Source organism: Dasypus novemcinctus, chromosome 6 (genome assembly GCF_030445035.2).
Source record: "Dasypus novemcinctus isolate mDasNov1 chromosome 6, mDasNov1.1.hap2, whole genome shotgun sequence".
NCBI lineage: Eukaryota > Metazoa > Chordata > Mammalia > Cingulata > Dasypodidae > Dasypus > Dasypus novemcinctus.
The window spans coordinates 7401727-7422353 of NC_080678.1; the positions used below are offsets into that span (position 1 = coordinate 7401727).

At 51.7% G+C, this 20627-nt stretch overlaps 1 protein-coding gene across 8 annotated transcripts in view; it reads left to right on the forward strand.

Annotated features, from left to right (window-relative positions):
• Positions 1–264: 264 nt before the first annotated feature.
• Positions 265–20627, forward strand: part of EBF3 (EBF transcription factor 3) — a 118503-nt gene continuing 98140 nt past the window's right edge. For 4 of the 8 annotated variants that reach the window (XM_058298127.1, XM_058298128.1, XM_058298129.1 and 1 more), the window contains exons 1-6: positions 265–850; positions 942–1098; positions 1374–1437; positions 2178–2233; positions 5193–5266; positions 6852–6920. In XM_058298127.1, coding sequence (XP_058154110.1) covers positions 717–850; positions 942–1098; positions 1374–1437; positions 2178–2233; positions 5193–5266; positions 6852–6920 — 554 coding nt within the window. In that variant the 5' untranslated portion in view covers positions 265–716. The remainder of the gene's footprint in view (positions 851–941; positions 1099–1373; positions 1438–2177; positions 2234–5192; positions 5267–6851; positions 6921–20627) is intronic. The other 4 variants (XM_058298132.2, XM_058298130.2, XM_058298131.2 and 1 more) reach the window with 1 other exon arrangement.

The window sequence follows — 20627 nt, forward strand, 5'->3', positions numbered from 1 at the left end:
TCGCGGGGCTCGCGGGGCTCGGGCCGGCTCGCGGCGCCGTCAGGCAGTCAGTCGGCGAGCGCGGCGGCGGCGGCGGCGGCGAGGGGCGCGGCGAGGGGCGGCCGCTCCCATATATGGCGCAGGCGCCGCCCCCCGACGTCACCCTCTGACAGCGCCGCTCCCGGGGGCTTCGAGTTTTGGCTCCCGGGAAAGGGTCCATTCCTCGGGGAGAGAGGGCTGAGTTTTGTGCGCCTCCGTCCGCTGCGCGCGCCGCTCCAGGCCCGCCGCGCCCCGCCTGCGCCCGGGACTGCGCCGCGGCACTCACTGCCCCGTTTATTTGTCTTTGGAGCAGGCGGGCCGCGCCAGAAGCGGGCGATCCCGCAGTGTCCTGCAGCCGCGGCCGGCGCCGGGCTAGGATGACACCACGTTGAGCGCGCCCTGCAAACAACAACAACCAGCGCCGCCGCGGCCGCCGCGTCCTGCGCCTCCGAAGCGCCGCCGCCGCCGCCCGTGTCGCCGCCGGTGTCGCCGCCTCCGCGCCCCCGGCCGTCCGGAGCGCCGGCCGCCGGTGTATGTCGCCCGTGCCCGGGACGGGCTGAAGCCGGCGGCGGGCCGGACCGCAGGCGCCGAGCAGCAGGGCGAGCGCGGCCACGACCGCCGCCCGCCGCCGAGCCCCGAGCGCCGCCGCCCGCGGGAGCGCCTTCGGCCGGGAGCCGCGGCCGCCGCCAGCAGGGTTCATGTTTGGGATCCAGGAGAATATTCCGCGCGGGGGCACGACCATGAAGGAGGAGCCGCTGGGCAGCGGCATGAACCCGGTGCGCTCGTGGATGCACACGGCGGGCGTGGTGGACGCCAACACGGCCGCGCAGAGGTACGTAGGCGGCGGCCCCCGGCCCGGCCCCGCGCCCCTGCGGGCCGCCGCGCCGCGTCCTCACCGCGCCGCGCTCTCTTTCCTCCCGCAGCGGCGTGGGGCTGGCGCGGGCGCACTTCGAGAAGCAGCCGCCTTCCAACCTGCGGAAATCCAATTTCTTCCACTTCGTGCTGGCGCTCTACGACAGGCAGGGGCAGCCGGTGGAGATCGAGCGCACGGCCTTCGTGGACTTTGTGGAGAAAGAGAAAGTAAGTGCCGCCGCCCCCCCCCCCCCCCGCCCGCCGCGTCCCCGCCCGCCCCGGCGCCGCCCGGCCCGGCCACCCCGCCGCCGCCACGTGCGGGCCCCGCCGCCGCGCGGCCTGCTCCCGGCGCCCGCGGCCTCGCTCGGGGCGGGCAGGACGCCGGCCTCGGCCGGGGAGAGGGGCCTCGGCGCGCCGCGGCCGGCCCGGGCCCGGCCCGGGGGAGGCCTCGGGGCCGCGGTGGCGGCGGGCACGCTCAGCGCGGTGTTTGTCGTTACTTCCAGGAGCCCAACAACGAGAAGACCAACAACGGCATCCATTACAAACTCCAGCTGCTCTACAGCAACGGTGAGTGGACGCGGGGCCTGCGGCCGCCCCGCGCGCTCGGCCCGGGCGGCGGAGGCGCGTAAAGATTTTGAGATTAAAATGACATGGATGTAAACACGAAATCTTCTCATGGCACAGAAGGAAAACAAAACATCAACGATCAATAAGTCGATGGCACTTCACATGATTAACCGGTGGGGCTCGAAGTAGAAAGTAAAAAGGAGATCGATGCGGGCGCCAGCGGGACATCACTTTTAAGTGACTTTTTTCAATTTTGCAAATTAATGTTAATTATTGGGATGGGGGTAGCTCCATAAACCGGGAGTAACTTACTTCCTGTGCAGGAGTCGCAAAAAAAAAAAAAAAAAAAAAATCCTCGAGAGGCGTTAGAAAGAGTTCAGACTCTCACTCAGTTTCCATTTCGTGCCTTCTGTTTTCTAAAAATAAAAGACCACACGGGCCTGGTGCTCAGCCACAGGCCTGCTCTCCTGCTGCCCAGTGCAGATTTCTGGCACCTTTAAATGCAAACCTTAGGAGTCTTAAGGGCCTCAGTTAAGAGAAGGGGAAACACACACACACACACACACACACACACACAAGTGACGGGGTTCTCTTTCTCACATTCTAAAGGGGTTGCCCCAAGTTTTGCTGCATGGGAGTGGCAGCACCCCTGAGTTAAGGACTTCGGGCACCCCGTGCCTTCTGAGGTGCGGAGCTGAAATCCTGATGAGCGTTTGTCTCTCTCTTTTTTTTTCCCCCAGGAGTCAGAACGGAACAGGATCTGTATGTTCGCCTCATAGACTCAATGACCAAACAGGTGAGAAAGTTTACACCCTCTCCTAGTTTTAAGGGGCCAGCCAGGTTGTCCTGGGGTTCAGAAGCAAGAGGACCGGTGAATGGAACTCTTGACTTTGGTTTTCCTTTAGCTTCCTCGACTTGCTGATTAGAATTCCTTGTTTCTTAGAATAAATTAAGCTATTGGTTAAAGAGTTTTACGTTGTCATTAGGACAGGACATCTATGCTTTATTAAATGGTTTGTGATTGGAATCATATTCTGTCTTCATTAATTTTGGCAATTCATATTTGACAGAAAAATGTAAAGATCCCCTCTTCTTGCTTACTTTTAAACGTTTCTCTCTTTGCTTGGAATCATTTCATTGATTTTTTTTTTCCTGTAACAAAGGCAACTAACTCCTCTCCAAAGCCCCTTGAGTGGGACTTGATTAGTTCTTTTTTTTTCTTCCTCCTCTCCAGTGTGATGGTCTGGTAACATGAGACACTTATTTGGATTTAAAAGTTAAATGTGTTGGGGTGAAAAGTCGCCTTGTTCTCCTCGAGCCCATCTTCACCTCTCAGCCCCCCATCTCCATAATTCAAGCTGCAAGCTCCAGGGGTCACCCAAACCTGTCCATTGCTCTGGGAGCTGCTGCTGCTGCCGCTCACACTCTCTGTCATACCTTGTAAATAACATAATTACAAGAGGTTCCTTATTAAATTATTTAACCTGTCTTGGTCAACTTTTCCGATGATAACTATTGGCTATCAGTAATGTGATTAAGTGCAGAAAGCGCTTCATTTCTCTTTGACACTGTGTAGTCGATTGGCTGCTGGTTTTGTGCTGGGTGGCACGTTGTTGTTTTTGTTGTTTATAGAGGCTTTTTGCATTCCTGAAAATAGAGAGAGTGTGTGTGTGGGGGGCAAGCCCAATGTGCAAATTAAATCAGTGGGAAACAGGTTGATTTTTAAAATATAGTTTCAAGATGAACTTACCCCTTGGAAATGAAAGTAGCTTCTTCATTTTTGATGCTAACTTTCAGAATTGTAAGCCAAGTGAAAAAGAACTCCCTTCCAGTTTCCTGCAGCTCAGCAAGCCTGCTTCCCACTCTGCATGCAATTAGTTTTCCGATTTTATTTCCCCTTTAAAAAGTTTGTCTGTCGGTAGTGAGCGCGTGAGATTTTAATGTCCGCAGCCGTAAAACAGTGTGGTTTTCTCTTAGAGTAAAGCAGATCTGACAGGTAAACTAAGGTCTTTCTGACAAAGACACAGGCGGTGTGCCCTTTGGAAATTATTTCCCTGGCATTCAGGGAAGCCTGTGTAACTCAGGCCGGCCCCTCAACTGGGTGCTTTTATTTCCTTTGTATATAATGGCTAAATGTTTTCGGAAATCGCTGTGGTCTAATTAAGAGGTTTGTGTAGGCAGTGCTAAGTTTCCCTGTGCCGCTTCAAGAAGGAAGAGGCTCCGTTTTCAGTACACTTTTATTGTTCATTTAGCCCTGTACCTTGGCAGTATAAACAGGGCTGGAAATAAAGGCATTTAATCTCCTCTCACTGACGGGGAAGGGATGGGAAAAAAAGAAAGAAAGAAATAGCCCAGTAACTGATCAAAGAGTCAATGGCGCTGAACCGACAGTTTATGGATTTCTGTTTGTGCTACAAAATAAAAAATAAATCAAATATAAATACAGGGAGGCACCGGAGGATCAGCCGCGCTCTCGGAGGCACTGGTACCGCCGCAGCCGGCACGCTGCCGCCCGGAGCTGCTCGCTGGCCTGCGGTGACACTTCGTGGTTCCAGCGGGTCCGGATGGGAGGCTGGGGAAGAGGGGCTGGCAGCGACGCGTCCTTCCTCCCGGGAGGGCAGCCCCGAGCTTTCTAGAGAAAAGGCTTTGTCCTCCTCGAAGTGGAGGCAAGTGTCAGAAGTGGCCCGAGGAGGTTGGAAGTAATTTTCAGATAATTTCTAGGGGTGGGTGTGTGTGTGTGGGGGGGCGGGAACCGGAGAGGGGGCTCCCCTCCCCCGCGCGTGGAATTTTCTGCCGGGAGCTCGCGGCTCCTGGCCTCCTCCGCGCCGCCGGCCCGCTCCTCCCCCGGCGGCTGGGTTTTTGTGTCGCTGGGTGTCAGCGAGACGGCGGCGGAGGCCGGGCGGCGCGGGGCGCGGGCGGCGGAGGCGGGTAGAGCCTGCCGGGAGCGCACCTAGAGCTCCCCGCCATCTGGCTGAGGCCCTGCTCAAGGCCCACCCGAGCGTGCGCGCAGACACTGCCTTTTTACCGGAGAAAAATCATTGTTAGCAGTTTCAAAATAAACACCAGATTGGCCATTAGCACTTTCTTTCCAAATATCATCCGGCGAGGAGCACGTGGGCGCGCGGGCTCGGGCGCCCCGGGGCGCGGGCAATCCTGCGGGGCGCCCGCGACGCCCCGGCCCGGCGCGGCCACGTGCGCCCTGGAGCTCGCCGCCGAGTCCCGCGGCGCGGCCCGCAGGGTGCCTGCCTGGGGGGCGGCCCCGCGGCTCGGGGCGGCCTGCCCTGGGCGGCCACGCGGGTGTGCGGCCGCGGGGAGCGGGCACACGGTCTCCCCGCCTGGCCGGGCCCCGCCGCGCGCAGCCGCCGGCCCCGAGCACCCGGCCTCTGCGCCCCGCGGGCCTTCCCCGCCGCGGCGGTGGCGGCGCCTTCTGCTCGGCGCCTGGCAGCGCGCAGACTGGATCGCGGTGTAGACAATGGCCCGGCGGCGGCGGCCCGGGCGGCCGAGAGGCTTGGGAGCCCCGGCCTCCTCTGCCCGTGCGCTGCGCGCCGCCAGCGCCTCCCGGAGCCCAAGGCCCCCGGCCAGGGGAGGAGGCCCGGAGGCCGCGGAGCCCTGCCCGGGCGGCGGCGCGGGGGCCCGGGGGCGCGGCTCCCCCGCCCTGGCCCGTGCACCTGCGCCCGCGCGACCCGAGCGCCCCGAACCCTTCGGCGCCGCGAGCCGCGGGCACCGCCTAACCTTCTGCTTGTCGCCCCGCGCAGGCCATCGTCTACGAGGGCCAGGACAAAAACCCGGAGATGTGCCGCGTGCTGCTGACCCACGAGATCATGTGCAGGTGAGGACCCGGCGCGGGCGGCCTCGGCGCGGGCTGGCACTGCCCAGGCCCCTGTCGCGGCGCCGCCACCCCCGCCCCGCCTGCGGGAAGGGCAGCGGGTGACAGGCGCGCGGCCCAGGCCGCCGGCACCGCCCGCGGCTTCCCCCGCGCCGGCCCCCGCCGCGGCCGGCTGCTCGGCAGGGCCGCTCTGCCTGCGGGTCGTGTCGCGGCGCCGCGGGCCACCGCGCGGACGGGGGCGGCGAGGCCTCGGTGCCGGAGGCCGGGCGGGGAGAGCGCTCGGGACCTCTCCTCTGCCGCCTTCCCGAGCGCTCCGGCCCCCGCTACACAATTTCCTCCGTTATTGAGAGCAAGGAAACTCTTTTGTACTTATGATAGAGCTCGTGCATGTGAGAATTGGATTGTGATTCTCTCAGTTAACCTCATCCCGGGAGCAGCCGGGCGTCCTTCACGTTGTTGTTAGACGGCCTGGCGTTACTTGAGAGCTCTGTCAGAAGAGCAATTTCCCACCTGTTTTTTTTCTAACTACCACAAGAGTTTCACCCCTACATGGCAAATAAAAATGCATCATTGACTTCGTATGTGTGGCACGTGAAATATAGTTGCAAGGAATGATCAGGAACTGCTTTGCCGAATCCCAGGCTACAGTAGCAGGCCCCGTACTCTGAGGGGCAGAGTGTGCCCAGCTATGGCTCCCGCCGCCCAAATGCCATTTCTGAGCAGACATATTGTTACAGCACTAATATACAAAAGCTGACTTTTTCTCATATCAGGTAATAAATATAAATTACAACCAATAAAGTGGAATTTCTTTATTATCCACTTCTGCATGTACTGCAATTAACATAGAAAGCGCACAGATGTGATTTAAGCTGTAAGTGGAAGACGGTAGACTTTCTTTAATCACTTTAGCTGTCAGCTTTAAAAGGCTTTATATACTTTGCCTACCATATGGTGTTAATTTAGCTAATTTAGACATGTAACCATTATACAAGTATGCTTTTTTAAAATGCAAGAAGCATAACATTTTTGTTTCATTTCTGCTTTAATTAAAGTTTCAATAACGGAGTTAAGGTGGGCTTAGAGAAGGAACAATAGAAATTGGTGATAGATGGATGCATGCTTTTGTGCTTATAATTAATAAATGCCCCAAAGAAATATTGGTTGAAGGTGGCATCTTGCATCTTTTCCAGAAATAACAGCTTGACAATTAGAGGTAAACAAAAGCCGAAGCTGTGAAAAGTTATTCCCCAGCCTCTTGCCTCGGCTTCTCCTCAGTTCACTGCAAAGACAAACACCGACAACATGTTTTCCATATTTTAGCATCACAGTTTCTATAGGAGCACGGTTACAGGCCCAAGTATTAGCAGATAGGGTCCGCTTTTGCTTCCATGGAAAGTTGGATCCTAAGTTTAGCTACAGAGCACAGGAACTCACTGGGTTTAAATCTGCCAAGCCACCTTGGTCAGGAGAACTCTTTTTCTTGACTCCTACCGCTTCACTGTCAGGCTCGGGAGGGAAAAAATGACCAGCTGGGCGTAAAAGCATGAAATGCATATTAAAGTCCCTGTTTACAATTGTTCTACAGCCGGTGCTGTGACAAGAAAAGTTGTGGCAATAGAAACGAAACACCCTCAGACCCTGTAATCATTGACAGGTAAGGATGACTTCTTTATTTTTCAAAACAAAACCGCAGCCACAGCGAAGCCCTTTGCCTTGCTTGGTTTCCAGTGGCTCCGTATTTCTGAGCCTGGCGCTGAGCTCATCTTGCGCGATGCACCATTTGTTGTCCGCGTGTGTTATCGTGCACAGGTGGGTTGACTTGGAAACCTGGTGGCTCGCTCCGTGGGGATTCAGTAATTGCTTGCGAGTTGTCAAGGGAAGCGGTTTCATCTGCCACTGCTCTCACTGAGAGGAGCACTTTATGCCTAGAGAGTTGCTGGCTTTAAACCCGGAGATATGTCATAAAATGCTTTTTGCTAATTTGTTAACAAGTATTTCATTTTTGCATTATTTTTTATCTCGCGTGATAGCTGAAGTTGAGACTTGGGTGGTGTTCTGTTGTGATTGTTGCCCGGTGTTAGAATGAATTTAATCTGCTCTCAATTAGTTGCAAAATGTATCCTAATTTTTTTCCAATTGTGGCTGTCGGTTTATGTCAAGTAGCAAATGTGTAACTAACAAACCAAAGTTGTTATAATTGAAACTAATTACACATGCTGGTTACATTTTCCAACCTTAATTTCCATAACTAGAGGAGCAGTATGCATTCTTTACGTTTGCTGCTCCTGGCCTGGCTATCCATCCTGTCCTTGGGCACGGCTGCATCCTCCTAAGGCGATGGTCGTTAGTCCTAACAGTGGTAACGAGCATTTGCCTCTGCTGGGGCCGAAACAACGGAACACCCCAGCCTCCTCTCCCAGTGCTCAACCAAGTGGCCGGGCGCGGGTGACCTGGGGGAGAGGAGGATTTCTTTTCCTCTTAACAATGGGGAGCAGCAAAAGTTCCAGCGTGTGATTGACTGCAGATTTTGAAATTGGTACCCAAATCGAATAAATGTTAGGCGTGTACATATGACACCAGTGTTGTGAAGCAGAGGTTTCGACTGTTTTGAAGAGGGGTTGAATTTCAGCAGCTTTCATTACAAAGTTATCTTTTGATCATGAACTTTGCTGTCCAGTGCCTGAAAAATTAAACCCGGAAAAGTCCATGAGTTAAGCCTAAAGAAATATGCGCCACCAGTGGAGAGCAATGCTAATGTTTAACTAGCTGGAATAGCTGTTTGCTTAGTGGAGAATGTTCGGTATCTGACAGAAGGGACAGCTCTCTTATTAGTAATCAAATAGGGCTGACCAGTTGTGGCCGTCACTCAGGCAATTGAGAACAAGTTCGACACTTTATAGGACTCAAACTGCAAGAATCAATGTAATTATATTTGTCTTTGGTGTTGTGGCTATGGAAATCATACAGCCTTGGGTTGTTGTCTTGTAACTGAATTTATTTTATTTTTTTCACGGGCTGAAAGTGTTTGAGCAGCTCTCGGCATCTTGTCTGTGAATGGAGGGGTGCTGTAAAAGGCAGCACATGTTGGCTCTCAATGCAGAATTGTCCAAGCGTTTCATCTCTTGTGTTATCTTCACTCTGTGATATTTATACCTTTAAAAAGAGGACTTGTTTTTTAAACTGTGAGGTTTTTAGCATGCCCCCACAGTGAAGGAGCAGTGCTGATTCTGCTAACATTTTGAATGCTGTGTTTCCCCTTTGAAATCACTTTGGATTTGTGTGACATCCAATCACTTATTGACTGTCGATTCGAATAACTTTTATGACTCAGGATTTAATCATACGATGGGAAATATCTTCCCCGGATAGGCAGAGGTAGACTCTTTCCGTCTTGTTTGAAGGAAGGCTCTCTGAGATTTGGTTGATTAAAATACGTGCCACAGATGACTCGTGCCGCTATCATCTAAGCAAAGGGTGCTATCATTTGATATTCTGGAAGCATGAGAGGAGGGGAAAGATGTAAAAACATTTGGTTAATGGGTTTACCATGTTTATTTGAATAAGGAGGATTGAAGCTCCATTTACGCCTGGCATAAATGCTTTGGAGGTCTTAATTATTGATGAAAAATCTGCTCTGCTTCTAATTCAGAGATATGACAATTTTATAGGAATTTTAATCACCTTGCATGCTAGGGATTTTAAGGTAAGGACGGTTTTGTGTAATGACAAATAGAAGGTACCTTTTTAGCATTCTTAAGAGAGCTGACACTTATGACAAAATACTATTAGCATTTTGTTGCCTGCCGTAAATCCCTGTGAAATGATTGCAGTATTGGCACTATGTTCAGTTTAAGGCATATTTCTAGGGGGAAAAAAGGAGAAGAGTTTAGCATTTGGGAGGGCAAGTTTTGTTACTCAGAGACAGGAAAACACCTATGGGAGGGCGCTCAGTAGAGGGAGGCAGCCGGGCGCTTTCAGGTCCACGATGATGATCATTTGTGTGTGTGCGTGCGTGGCGGGGTGGGGGTTTCCACCTAGAACTAGTTACTTCTGTTGAGTTTCGAACCGACATTTCCTCATGAGCATTGCAGAATAAAATATCCCATCAAATTGGCGAGCCAGTTTACAGGTTCGCACCAACAGTGGTATCACTTGGTTAGTTGGTTTGAAAAAGAATTTCTCCATCTATCTATCTATATACAATTTATAGACTTACATACAGTGTGCTCTGCTGGCTCCGTTTGGCCTTTGGATGCATTTAGCAGGCTTTGACCAGATAAGGCATATTTGTCCTGAGGATATAAACCAATAATTTCGACCTGAATTGAGATCAATGGGTGCACAGAGCCTCCTCGGGCGTGCCAAAGAGGCTGTGAGAGGAGACGGAGAGCGAGGCTTCCTGCCCTCCCAAGCTAATCCCATTCCAGAGACGTGGATGCCTTAAACCAATTAATTACCCAGTTGAGTTTAGTTATCGTTCAGAAGCATTAAATACTCATGAACAATATGGAAGGTCCTTCAGATTAAAAAAAAAGGGGGGGGGGCGGGCAGAGAAAAGCAAGGATGCCCCGTGTTACGAAACCCTCTACATTTATTGAGAAAGTTTCACTTACGTTGACTTTTTTTCCCCTCATAAAACATTGCTAGAGCAACAATTTTTCTATAGCTCCGTGCATATAATCACCCTGCAGTGTATCTGAAATACTAACACAACCTCTGCAGCCAAGGAGAAACATAACATTGTAAAGTGAAAAGCGTGGTCAATAAAGAGATACTGCAGGAAAAAGTCCCTTTGCCCCGCAGAGAGCTAAACGAAAGAAAGGAAGAGACGCGTGTGCGCGCCTGTGTGCGCACACACCCCGCGTGTGCCGGGTCCCGGCCCGTGTACATGTATGTACGTGCTTTTAAAATGGTATTGCTGAAAGGGACGGGGGTATCATTTTCCTAGTGGAATAATGTTTTCTGGGAAAACACAAAAGCAGATGGTCTTCATTAGGAACACCCATTGTCCACATATCCAGCTCCGCACAGATAAATCTCTCCTGTTTCACCCATACATTCCAAGGGCTGTAAATGATTACAGGATGTCGGTGTAGCTGCTAAACCCAAACCACACCAGGCCCGCCTCCTGCCCTCGCGCCAGCCCAGGCTTCTCCCCGGACCCCTGGACGTTCGGGGGCCCGCTCCCTCCTCGGTACTGTACTTGCCCCTGGCTGGCTCGGCCTCAGTGGACTCGGGGGTGCGGCTCCAACCGTTGCCAACCGCGAGGCCTGGTAGCGGGGCCTGACTGACGCGCGGGAGCGGGCTGGACGGGGCGGGTCGAGTGGCAGCGTCCCAGGCGACCTGCCTGCTGGCATCCCTGCAGCAGGCAGTGCCCCCTCCCCAGGAAATCTGGCATTAGTCTATAGGGTTGGGGAGACTTATCATTCCAAGTGTGTCCTCCTTTCCTGTGTGGAAGCCAGACATCTGTTTATCCCATTTTCCTTCATACAGAGTTTGGAAGAGCTTTCGTTGGGGGGGGGGGGGGGAAGTTTGGTCATATGTAACAGCTGTTACAAAATTTCAACCCTGTGGGCTCTTAAAATACTTTTCAGCTGACCTCAGATTTTTATACATAATTGATATTGGGTGGTAGAAAAATATTATTTCCTTAACCTTTCATTGTCTGTGATCTCACATTATCTGCAGGTGGGGGCGGGTAGCTACCCACCTTCGCTTTTCACTCTGTGCCCTTCCCCACCCCGGAAAACCCCTCCCGGCCTTGACTTTGATTCATCTACACGTTTTCAGTTTGCACCTTTAAAGTGGTTGCAGAATGGTAGCCGAACACTGATTGGAGATTTTCCTTTCTTTCTGTGGGTTTTTTTTTTTTTTTTTTTTTTTTTAGTCAACAGTGTTTCCTTTCACTTCCTGTCACAAAGGTCAAAGAGAGCCGACCTTTGCTGGCAGTCCTACTCACTGAATTATTCATGGGATTGACTTTTTGTCAGCACACACAGTTGTGCTCTGGGACATTTTATTCATTTACCTCATTTAAAGCGCCTTTCTGCACCTGTTCAAGTATTAATATCATGTAATTTGGGCCTAATGCCGATTTTGCTGAACACTCATTATATTTTTTATTAGCTATATTTCCAAACGATTATGTATGATTATTACCAAGCCTTACAAACAGCGCTGGGTTATTCCCCAGTCCTTTACATCTTCTTGTCAGGCTGCTTTCAGAGGCAGGGAGGATAAACATTTGACCAGTCCCAATGTTTTTATTCCTACTCCATCTCCAACCAGAGAACTTAAAGCTTCCTCCCTCATGGCTTTGCGAGAGCGTGATTAAATCCAACTCGCAGAAGCTGTACAAATGCCAGCATTTATAAGGTCAACGCTTTTGTTAAAAATGCTATGTAAATGAGGATCTGCAAAAAGGGACATTAAATAAAATTAAATTCATTGTCTTCTTTAATGTCATTTACATTTTGGCTAAGCCCCGGCCTGTCAAGGAGGATTTTAAAAATAATTTTAATTACACATCATTTAGGGAGCCGAGGTTTTCTATTCAGTAGCATTTGGATAACCTGCAAAACGGAGACTGTTTATTAACTTCTTAAATGACAACTTGTCATTTCATCTGCATAATGCAATGAAAACAGTATAGTTTGGTGTTAATTTTTCCTTCTCAGTTTTCTTAAAGATGTGAATATAATTATCATCGAATAGGCCTCACGACCCCCCAGTCCTTCCACTGGCTTTGAGTGAGCATTTCGAGATGCATTTTGGTCCAAGGCGTGTTTCAGTACGCCGGGGCTCCAGCACAGGGAAGACAGCGGCTGGAAAGGTGGCCGTGTGCAGGGGTACTTGAGAGGAACGGGCGTGACGACAAAGCATCTGATTTTGGCTGGCGCGGGACCGAGTTGGCGTTGCCGTGCTCAGGTGTGAATGGCTGTTTTATTCCCGGGCACACTGATGGGGAGAGGCAAAAAGTTCAGCGTGTTCATTCATCCTTTAAGATGTTTTTCATAAACTTCTGAAAATAAACAGAAGAGGAAGAGCTGCATTATCGAGTAACAATGAAATGCTTTCATTTTTAAATCGGGCGACTCAAGAAACAGTTCCCACTTTGTGTGTGTTTCCCCCCGTCCGCCGAGATTATCCAGTTTACATCCCACGTTCTAAATCTGGGCGCTCGCCGCCCTAGTCCATCATCGCGAACGCCATGGCCCGCGCGGGGCCGGGGGACGGGCAGCCGCCACCAGGCCCCAGGCCTCCCTCTCCGGTCCAGGCCGAGCAGACGCAGGGGCGGGAGGAGGCCTGGGGCGGGGGGGGGGGGGGGGGGGCCTGGGGGCGGCCTGGCTGGGGGAAGGTCGGGGAGCACCAGGCCAGTTGGGGTCTAGTGTTAACAGGGGCCGCTCGCCCCTGCTGACGGCTGCGGCTCCCCGAAGCCCCTCGGCTGCTCGGCTGCTGTGCAGGGGAGAGGTCTCGGCAGGGCTGCTGGGCCTGGCACTGGGGAGGGGAGCGGCCTTGGCGACTGGCAGCCCGGGGGGGGGGGGGCGGGTGGAGGGAGGAGCCGGGAGCCCGGCTGTCAGAAGCGATGCTCCGGGAGGTATGTTGACGCAAACCATCCCGCACCACTGCGGCAGCCTGGTCAGGTGAAAAGCAAAGCTCTTGCCAGTGCCTGTAATTGTGTTAGGATGCCGTGGATGAATTGGATTACCTTATGGAAAGCCTCCCAAACTCAGGGTTCTGTTACGCATGCTTCCAGGAAGCAAATAATTACTCTCTGTGCACCAGACGGTAATTGGGGCTGGCCGGAGGCCTTCGAGGGCCGCCGGAGAAAGTGGGGGCAACTGGCCTCGTCGGAGCCTCGTGGAGACAAACCAGAAGGACAGTGATCCTTGGCTGGGTGGAGGGGCTCCCCTGATGCCGTGATTTTCGGTGACTTTTCAAAGATGGTGAATAATTTATCAGAATTCAGACTAAGTGTGGCAATGGGAGACGTGTTGGAGGAGATAAAAATTCCAAGCTCTAATGATGGAAATTGTCGTCGCAGATGCCAGGAAGTGATTGACAAGTAGGGTACAGGAAGCGAAAACTCAAGGAGCTTAACCTGTGCTTGGCAAAGCTTCTAGAGCTTACACTCTGAGAAAATGAAAACCATTCACTCCCGTCAGCTCGCCAGAACACAAGCTCCTCTTGTTTGTTTATCTTAACAGCAGATCTCCCAAAAATGTTTGTGGTCAAAACTCTATATAATGAGACATTATGCTGGTATTATTAATGCTGTAAAATAAAAATATGGCTATAATTTTGAAAAATAAGCAGAGGAATTTTATGGGTTAAGGTTTTTTTCTTCCCCCCTCATTTTTTGGTGGTATTTTATAAGCTTCTTGGACTTTGGGGTAACTAACGTTCCACGAATTATAGGAGCTTGAGAAAACTGTTTCCAAAACTATTTATTCCAAAAACTAGTTTATTCAGTTATATCTGTCAAAATAGTGAATGCTATAAATCTGTCAACAATGGGGTGAAGAGGCTTGTGTGTGTGTGTGTAGGGAAACTCTAATTTTAGTTGGTTTTGAATCACTCATTAAAAACAAAACAAACAAAAGATTGCCCCCTGTAATTCCGTCACTGGAAGTTTCTCAGCTAGAAAATACTCGAAATTCATCAGGGGCCTTGGTGCCAGAAATGGATGGAGCTGGCCGCGTCGCCTGAAAGCGGCAGAGGGGGCCGCGCGGCGCTCTCCCAATAACTCACTAGGAAATGAGTTTAGCATGTGCGGAAAGGAAGGGGCCGGCAGCGTGTGCTGTCGGGGGAGCCGAGCCCAGGCCCCGCCAGCGGAAGGGGTCGGCTCCAGCGTGTCTCTGCCGAAAGCAGCGCAGCGGCTCCAACATCTGGGGGTGCGGGGGACCGGGCCTGCGCCAGACAGCAGCTCAGCTCGGCCTGCAGCCGCTGCCCGCCCCCGCCCCCTCCCCCTCCAGCCCCCCTCCCCCTCCAGCCCCTTCCACCCTCCCCCTCCTCCCCCTCCATCCCTCCACCCTCACCCCTTCACCCCTCCACCCTCCATCTTCACCCCTCCACTCTCTACCCTCACCCCTCCACCCTCACCCCTCTACTCTCACCCCTCCACTCTTTACCCTCACCCCTCACCCCTCCACCCTACCCCTCCATCCTCACCCCTCTGCTCTCTACCCTCACCCCCTACCCTTCACCCTCCATTCTCACCCCTTCATCCTCACCCCTCCACTCTCTACCCTCACCCCTCCACCCCTCCACCCTCAGCCCTCCACCCTCGAGCCTCACCCCTTCACCCTCACCCCTCCACTCTCTACCCTCACCCCTCCACTCTCTACCCTCACCCCTCCACCCTCAGCCCTCCACCCTCGAGCCTCACCCCTTCACCCTCACCCCTCCACTCTGTACCCTCACCCCTCACCCCTCCACCCCTCGCCACCTGTGTATCCCTTTCCCTTGCTCAGCAGCAAGCAGCTGGGGACAGGGGCCATGCTCAGACCAAACCCAACAGCAAAGCACAGGACTTGGCGGCGGTTTTCTGCCTTAAGAACCTCCGACTGGTGGCGGGGAAGCCTCCCCACAGGCCCTCTGGGCAGGGGCCATGCTCAGACCAAACCCAACAGCAAAGCACAGGACTTGGCGGCGGTTTTCTGCCTTAAGAACCTCCGACTGGTGGCGGGGAAGCCTCCCCACAGGCCCTCTGGGCAGAGAGGTTTCGTAGGCAGTTTCCCAGCCTCCCAGGCGGCGGCGGTTTGCACTGACCGGGAGCAGGGGCGGCGGCTGAGGTGGAGCTCCCGGGGCCCCTGGGCAGCAGGCCCGGGTGACAGATGCATCGCATGAGGGGCGACTCGCTTCCGGCCCAAGCGGGCAGCGCCTTTCTGGGGTACGCATGGGGTCACGGTGTCGCCCCAACTCTGGGTGGGGTGGTCCTCTGCAGAAGGCGTTTTTTCCTGCAGGGCCCCCTCCCCGAAGTCCCTGCTGGGGTAGGGGTATTAGGGTGCACTGGGGCGGGCACGCCTTTGCTTTCAGATGTGCCTAATGAGGCGCACATGGTCTGTTTGGCAGGGGGCTGTGGTCGGGGAGGCCCCCCCATCCTGGTTTGAGGGGGTGGCGTCCCCGAGCCCCCCGCGGCGTCTAAAGCCCGTGCACGTGTGTTTTCGAGGGGCTGTGCCGTGCCGGCTCCGAGGCATGGCTTCTCTGGGCACGGAGAAGCCACACTGTCTCACTCTGCCTCTGATAGAGAATTCAAGGTGTCCTGATAACTGCCGCTTAAATTTCAATGCGCTTTTTTCTTCTTAAAGGCTTTTGGGTACCACGTGCCCTTCTTGTGTCTTGGTGATTTTGCAGCGCATCGGGTGTGGTGTTTGGAGTACGCTCTGGGGTTTCTCACTGTGGAAGTTTACGTGTCCTGCCACATCTGGGTTTTTAAATTTTATTTTACTTTATTATTTTTTTTAGCAGCGGGCTCCTTTGCAAAGCTAGGAGACCACTTTAACTTTTTCACTAAGAATGAGGTGGTGTGATTCGTTTTACTCCTTATCATGGGTTCACTTCCTAAATAACACCATTTTGGAATATTTAAAGAGCACGGGCTGTAAAAGGAGAACTGATTAAATTATCGGGAAGATGACTATACCGCACTGTGGCATGAAAATGGAATGAATTCAGCATTCAGTGCAGTTGTTGGCTTTTTTGGTTTAATAAATTAAACTACAAATTTTCCTAATTGTCAAACAAAATGTTAGGCCAGCTTTAGCCCATGCTGACAGTAAAACACAGCATAAAACCTGCTGAGAGTTATATGTGGTATTTAATATGAGACAGAGTAATGCAAGGGTTTTTATGGTTAAGTATGAATTCACACCCACAGCATTTGTTTCGCATTAGGAAAGGTTTGTAAATCAGATCAGTATGCCGGGATGGGGCGGCCCCTCCGCGGCCGCTCCTGTCTTGATATTTGGCGATCGGCGAGGCCGCCAAGGGGAGCCCCCCGTCCATTTCCATTTTCTGAATGAAGCAATTTGTCCTTTGACATCGGGAAGATTGGGTTAGGAAGCAAGTGGAGGATTGGATTGGACGTGGTGCCCGTCCCCTCCGTCGGAGGTCACCGCCTGAGCCGGCCACTGGGCAGTGGCCATCAGTTCCGGAGCGGCGCGCAGCCCATCGGTCCTTGGCTGGCGGAGGCCCCAGGGAGAGGTGGGGTGCTCTGGGGAAGTGCTTCCCGAGGAAGAAAAATGGCAATAACTACCATTTATTAAATTTGACAAGCGGGTTCTAAATATAACAACCCTTTCCCCAAAGATCATTACTTGGAACAAATAAACGAGTTATGCAAGTTAATAAACGGCAGCTCCGCATCCCTAGGTGCGCCTCGGTGGGGCTGAGGCGTGGTCCCGCCGCCTCCCGCCGCCTGGCCGGTGCCCCCTCTCCCTCCCGCTCCTTTTGGGAACCGAGGCTTGTGTGCGGGGCACGTGGCCGGCCAGGGGCCGGCAGACCGAGGACAGCGGGAGAAAACGCTTTAAAATACAAGCCGAGCCGCCTTCCTCGGAGTAATGGGGCACATAGGGGTGCTTTATAGTTTTAGAAATGTTTCTTTCATCCGTGATCATGAATAAAGCGAGGTATGCGAGCCCATTTTAACTTTAAGAAGAAAAAATTATTTGGCTGCTGTACGTCTTGCCGTGGAGAGAGTATTTACTGGGTTTGGGGTATTTGTCACGACAAGTGCTCCTGCTTCCTGGGGCCCTGTGATAATTATTCCCAGCAATTATAGCATCCAGAACCCCATTCCAGCCCCGCGCACATTTGTTCCCATTTATTAGGCTGTGAGCAGTCACTAATTTACATTGTTTCAGGGTTGCGTGTTATGGTAATTTATCGTGTGTGCCGGGGGGTCAAACAGAGTTGACCAGTGGAGGGGAGAGAAGCTACCAACGTGCGGGCGGGGGACGGGGACGCGGGGCTTTAAGGCTGCCGCGGGCTTTTTAATCACGTTTTGATTTATCCTGTGTCGCGTTCCTTGCTCTCCTCTCCTCTTGCTCCTTTTCGGCTTCTAACGAATCGGAGCCTGGCACAGGATTTTTTTTTTTCTCCCTTAAAGGAAATGGTAGCGATATCTTCTAACGAGTGGAAACTTTTACTAATGCCCTGAATAAAATATTTGTCAGTGGCCTCCCCTGAACGTACAAGCACTCCACAGAGGAAACAATGTCTTAACTGTTCCCTTCTCATCATAGCAGGTTTCGTTATCAAGTTGAGGAAAAAGGCTTGTTTAGGCGAAAATAATGATCATAAATAGAGCTGTATGGTGGGGCTCGGAGGAAGTGGTGACAGTGCTTGCTATCAAGACCTGCAATTCCAAGGAAATATGAGCGTTCTGATACAGGGAAGCAGTAATTATCTTTTTGTGAAGAATGTACAATGGTGTGGGATGATGAATTGATCGCAGATTGGAAGCGTGGTCTAACTGTCATGTCACAGAAATAAGAGGGAGCTCCGGGATTGTTCGTCCTTTCTGCTAGTTCACAGCCAGCCAGTTTATTAGCACAAATCCCAAATGTTTAGTAAACTCATTAGGTGCCATCTAATGCTAATTTATCATCATAGATGGAGCCCTCGCAGTCGAGGCCCAGGACTACCGAATCGGCTTGATTTGGAGCTTTGCGATCAATCACCTTCTCTGCGCTGCCTATTTTTCTTCAGATGCTTTAAACGGGTCCGAATGATCCATAGGACTAAAGCTTAGCAATCGGTTACGGTTTTCCTGAGTTATCTTCCCAGCGATGGTTATCTGAAAGGTTAGGAAATCCTAGACCGGCCCGTGTGCAGCGAGGAGCGCCTTGGTTTTGGGTCGCCCCGCCGTTTCCCCCCCCTCACCACCTCTCGTTCCATCCTCGCCACCCCCCCCAGCCTCCCCTCTGCCCCTCGCCACTTTCCCCCTTTCCCTTTGACAATCCAGTCACAGAGTTGAATTCAAAGAATTTCCTCGCAGAATCAGTTTACCAAGAAATGCATCATGGTACATAAATGTCAAGTACAGTTTATTCTAAACTTCAGACAGTGTTTTTCTTTCAAAAAATCAAGCTTTAAATGCCCAGTTCTCCTGACATTTTCGTACATATTCTATAGTGTTTTCGAAGAGGATAATAACCTTTGCTTGATCCCAGGCAACAGCTGCAAAGATAATGAAATTCTTATGATATTTCACCAGGTAAAATGTGAATTGCAGAAGAAAAGCTATTGAATTTTTATGGATCTTAATCGCATAAAATGAGATTCATGGGGCATACGTATAACTATACTCGGCGGGCCGGGGGCTGCAGTTGCAGTGAGGATTCACTGCGTGGAGTGAGGAGCACTCGAGCTCTTCCACGAAGAAAAGGCTCCCCAAACGCTGCCTTCGGCTTGCCCTGAGAGTGATAATGAAATATGACAGAAATTTCCTTGTACTGGTTCAGTGGCAAAGAGGTCCTGCACAACCTGTATTAATTCATCTGACTTATGTTCCAGGTCTTGATTTACCTTATGATTAAAAACTTCTGCAGGTTTGCTCACCAATTGAAATCAGATCTCATCTGCAGCCCAGAGGTATCGATCCCTATTTAACGTCCAGGCTCAGAATTGATTGGCATTGATTAACAATAAAAATGCTCTCCTCCACATCCAGCCGCCAGGCCAATATTTTGAAAGAAGTCCGCGGTGCTGTTCTATCTCATTGACCAATCTGAAGAGAGAAGAGGCACCACCCGTGGATAAAACAGTATATTTTAATGTTATTGTAACTGGATGCCAGACTGGCAGTGCAAATTGATTTTATTCTTGTTGTATAAGATAAATATCTTTAATAAAATTCTCATTTTATTTAGGATTTTACAGGAATAACTTGATTACTAGAATAGTGATATTTTTCTTTTCCCACAGTGTAAAAAATGGATTAAAACATAAAGCCTATAATAACACAACACTAGAGATGAAATGTTAATCAACTCAGAAATCACACGCGGGCAGGATAGGCGAGGGGAATATTTTACCCGGAGACCCGCGTTGGGCCTCGGGTGCCGCTGGCTTTACGGAGCGTTTTACGGCGGTGGCCGGGTCTGCCCCGGGGCTGAGCTAGCACGGGCGGGCACGTGGGGGGCTCCGTTGCTGGCTTCTCTCCATAACGTGCTGGGGACCTGCACTTCCAGAGAGCTCGGCCCTCGAAAATGGCCCCAGAGCTTGCAAGGGACCGTAGCTTTGCTTCTGTGTTTTCCTTTTTCTCTAGCTAGCATAGAGGCAGCCTTTGGGAAAGAATTTCCAACGATTCTTTTAATTACTAGCAAAGAGAGGAAAACATGTATCGAGGAAATAAAGAAGAAAAGTCTTACCGAGTAAAACTTTTGAGAGGTGTCCTTGGGAATTGTCTTCTTCCCAAGACGGACTGGTAACTCCTGGCAACTCCTGGCAACTGGCTGGCGTGGTCTTCAGCCTCCAAGTGTGCTGGAGACCAGGCCAGCTGAAAGGAATTATCCAATCTCTACCATCCAGGAGTTTACAGTTATATAATGACGGCGAAAACCACAAATCCCAAGGGATGTCAAATTTTAGAGATACTTTTAAAATGAAATTATCCAGCCAAGCCTATAAGACAACCATCTTGTACTTAAGACAGTAACTGCAATCTGGAATTAATTTTTTTGTGATAGGGCAAATCCAATTTGCTTCTTTAACTGTTGATTAAGGAATCAGCTCGACAAGGCTGTCCCCTGTAAGTATTTGCTGTTTATTTGCCGCCGGAATCCTCTCCAGCTGGGAACGTGGGGTCAGGCCTGGCCGTACAGAAGCCCTGGCAGTGTCGGGGCGCCTGTTAGAGTGGGAGAAGTAGGTGGCTTTTGTCGCAGCGCGTGGGGCCGCTCAGTCACTTCCCATCATGCCAGGAGAGCAGTTGAGGATGGAGGACAGAATCCTGCTTTATCCGCAGCCTTTCGTTTGGGATTGAGCGGAAAGCACTCATTAGAAAGCAATAAGTAGCAACCACCTTAAATTAGCGCAGACCTTACGCCGAGGTCCACTGCACTAACGTGAGTGTGTGATCTGGCGCCCAGGGAAGCATCCGCGACAACCGGTTTCAGGGTGAACGTCTCTCCCCGAGCCTTCTCCCTGGAAAATCCTACCCCCTCATTAAATGTTTATGGGAGGCGTGTCTGTTTTGGACTTTTAAATGAGTTGTGGTTATTTGAATGTGAGTTTTGATCTATTTTGTTTACCAGTAAGATCTTACCGACCGTCTATTCGAATGTGCAGTCCCCAGGTTCGCGAACGGGCAAGCGTTATTTAGAAGAAATAAATGTTATCATCACACGCTTTACGGAGC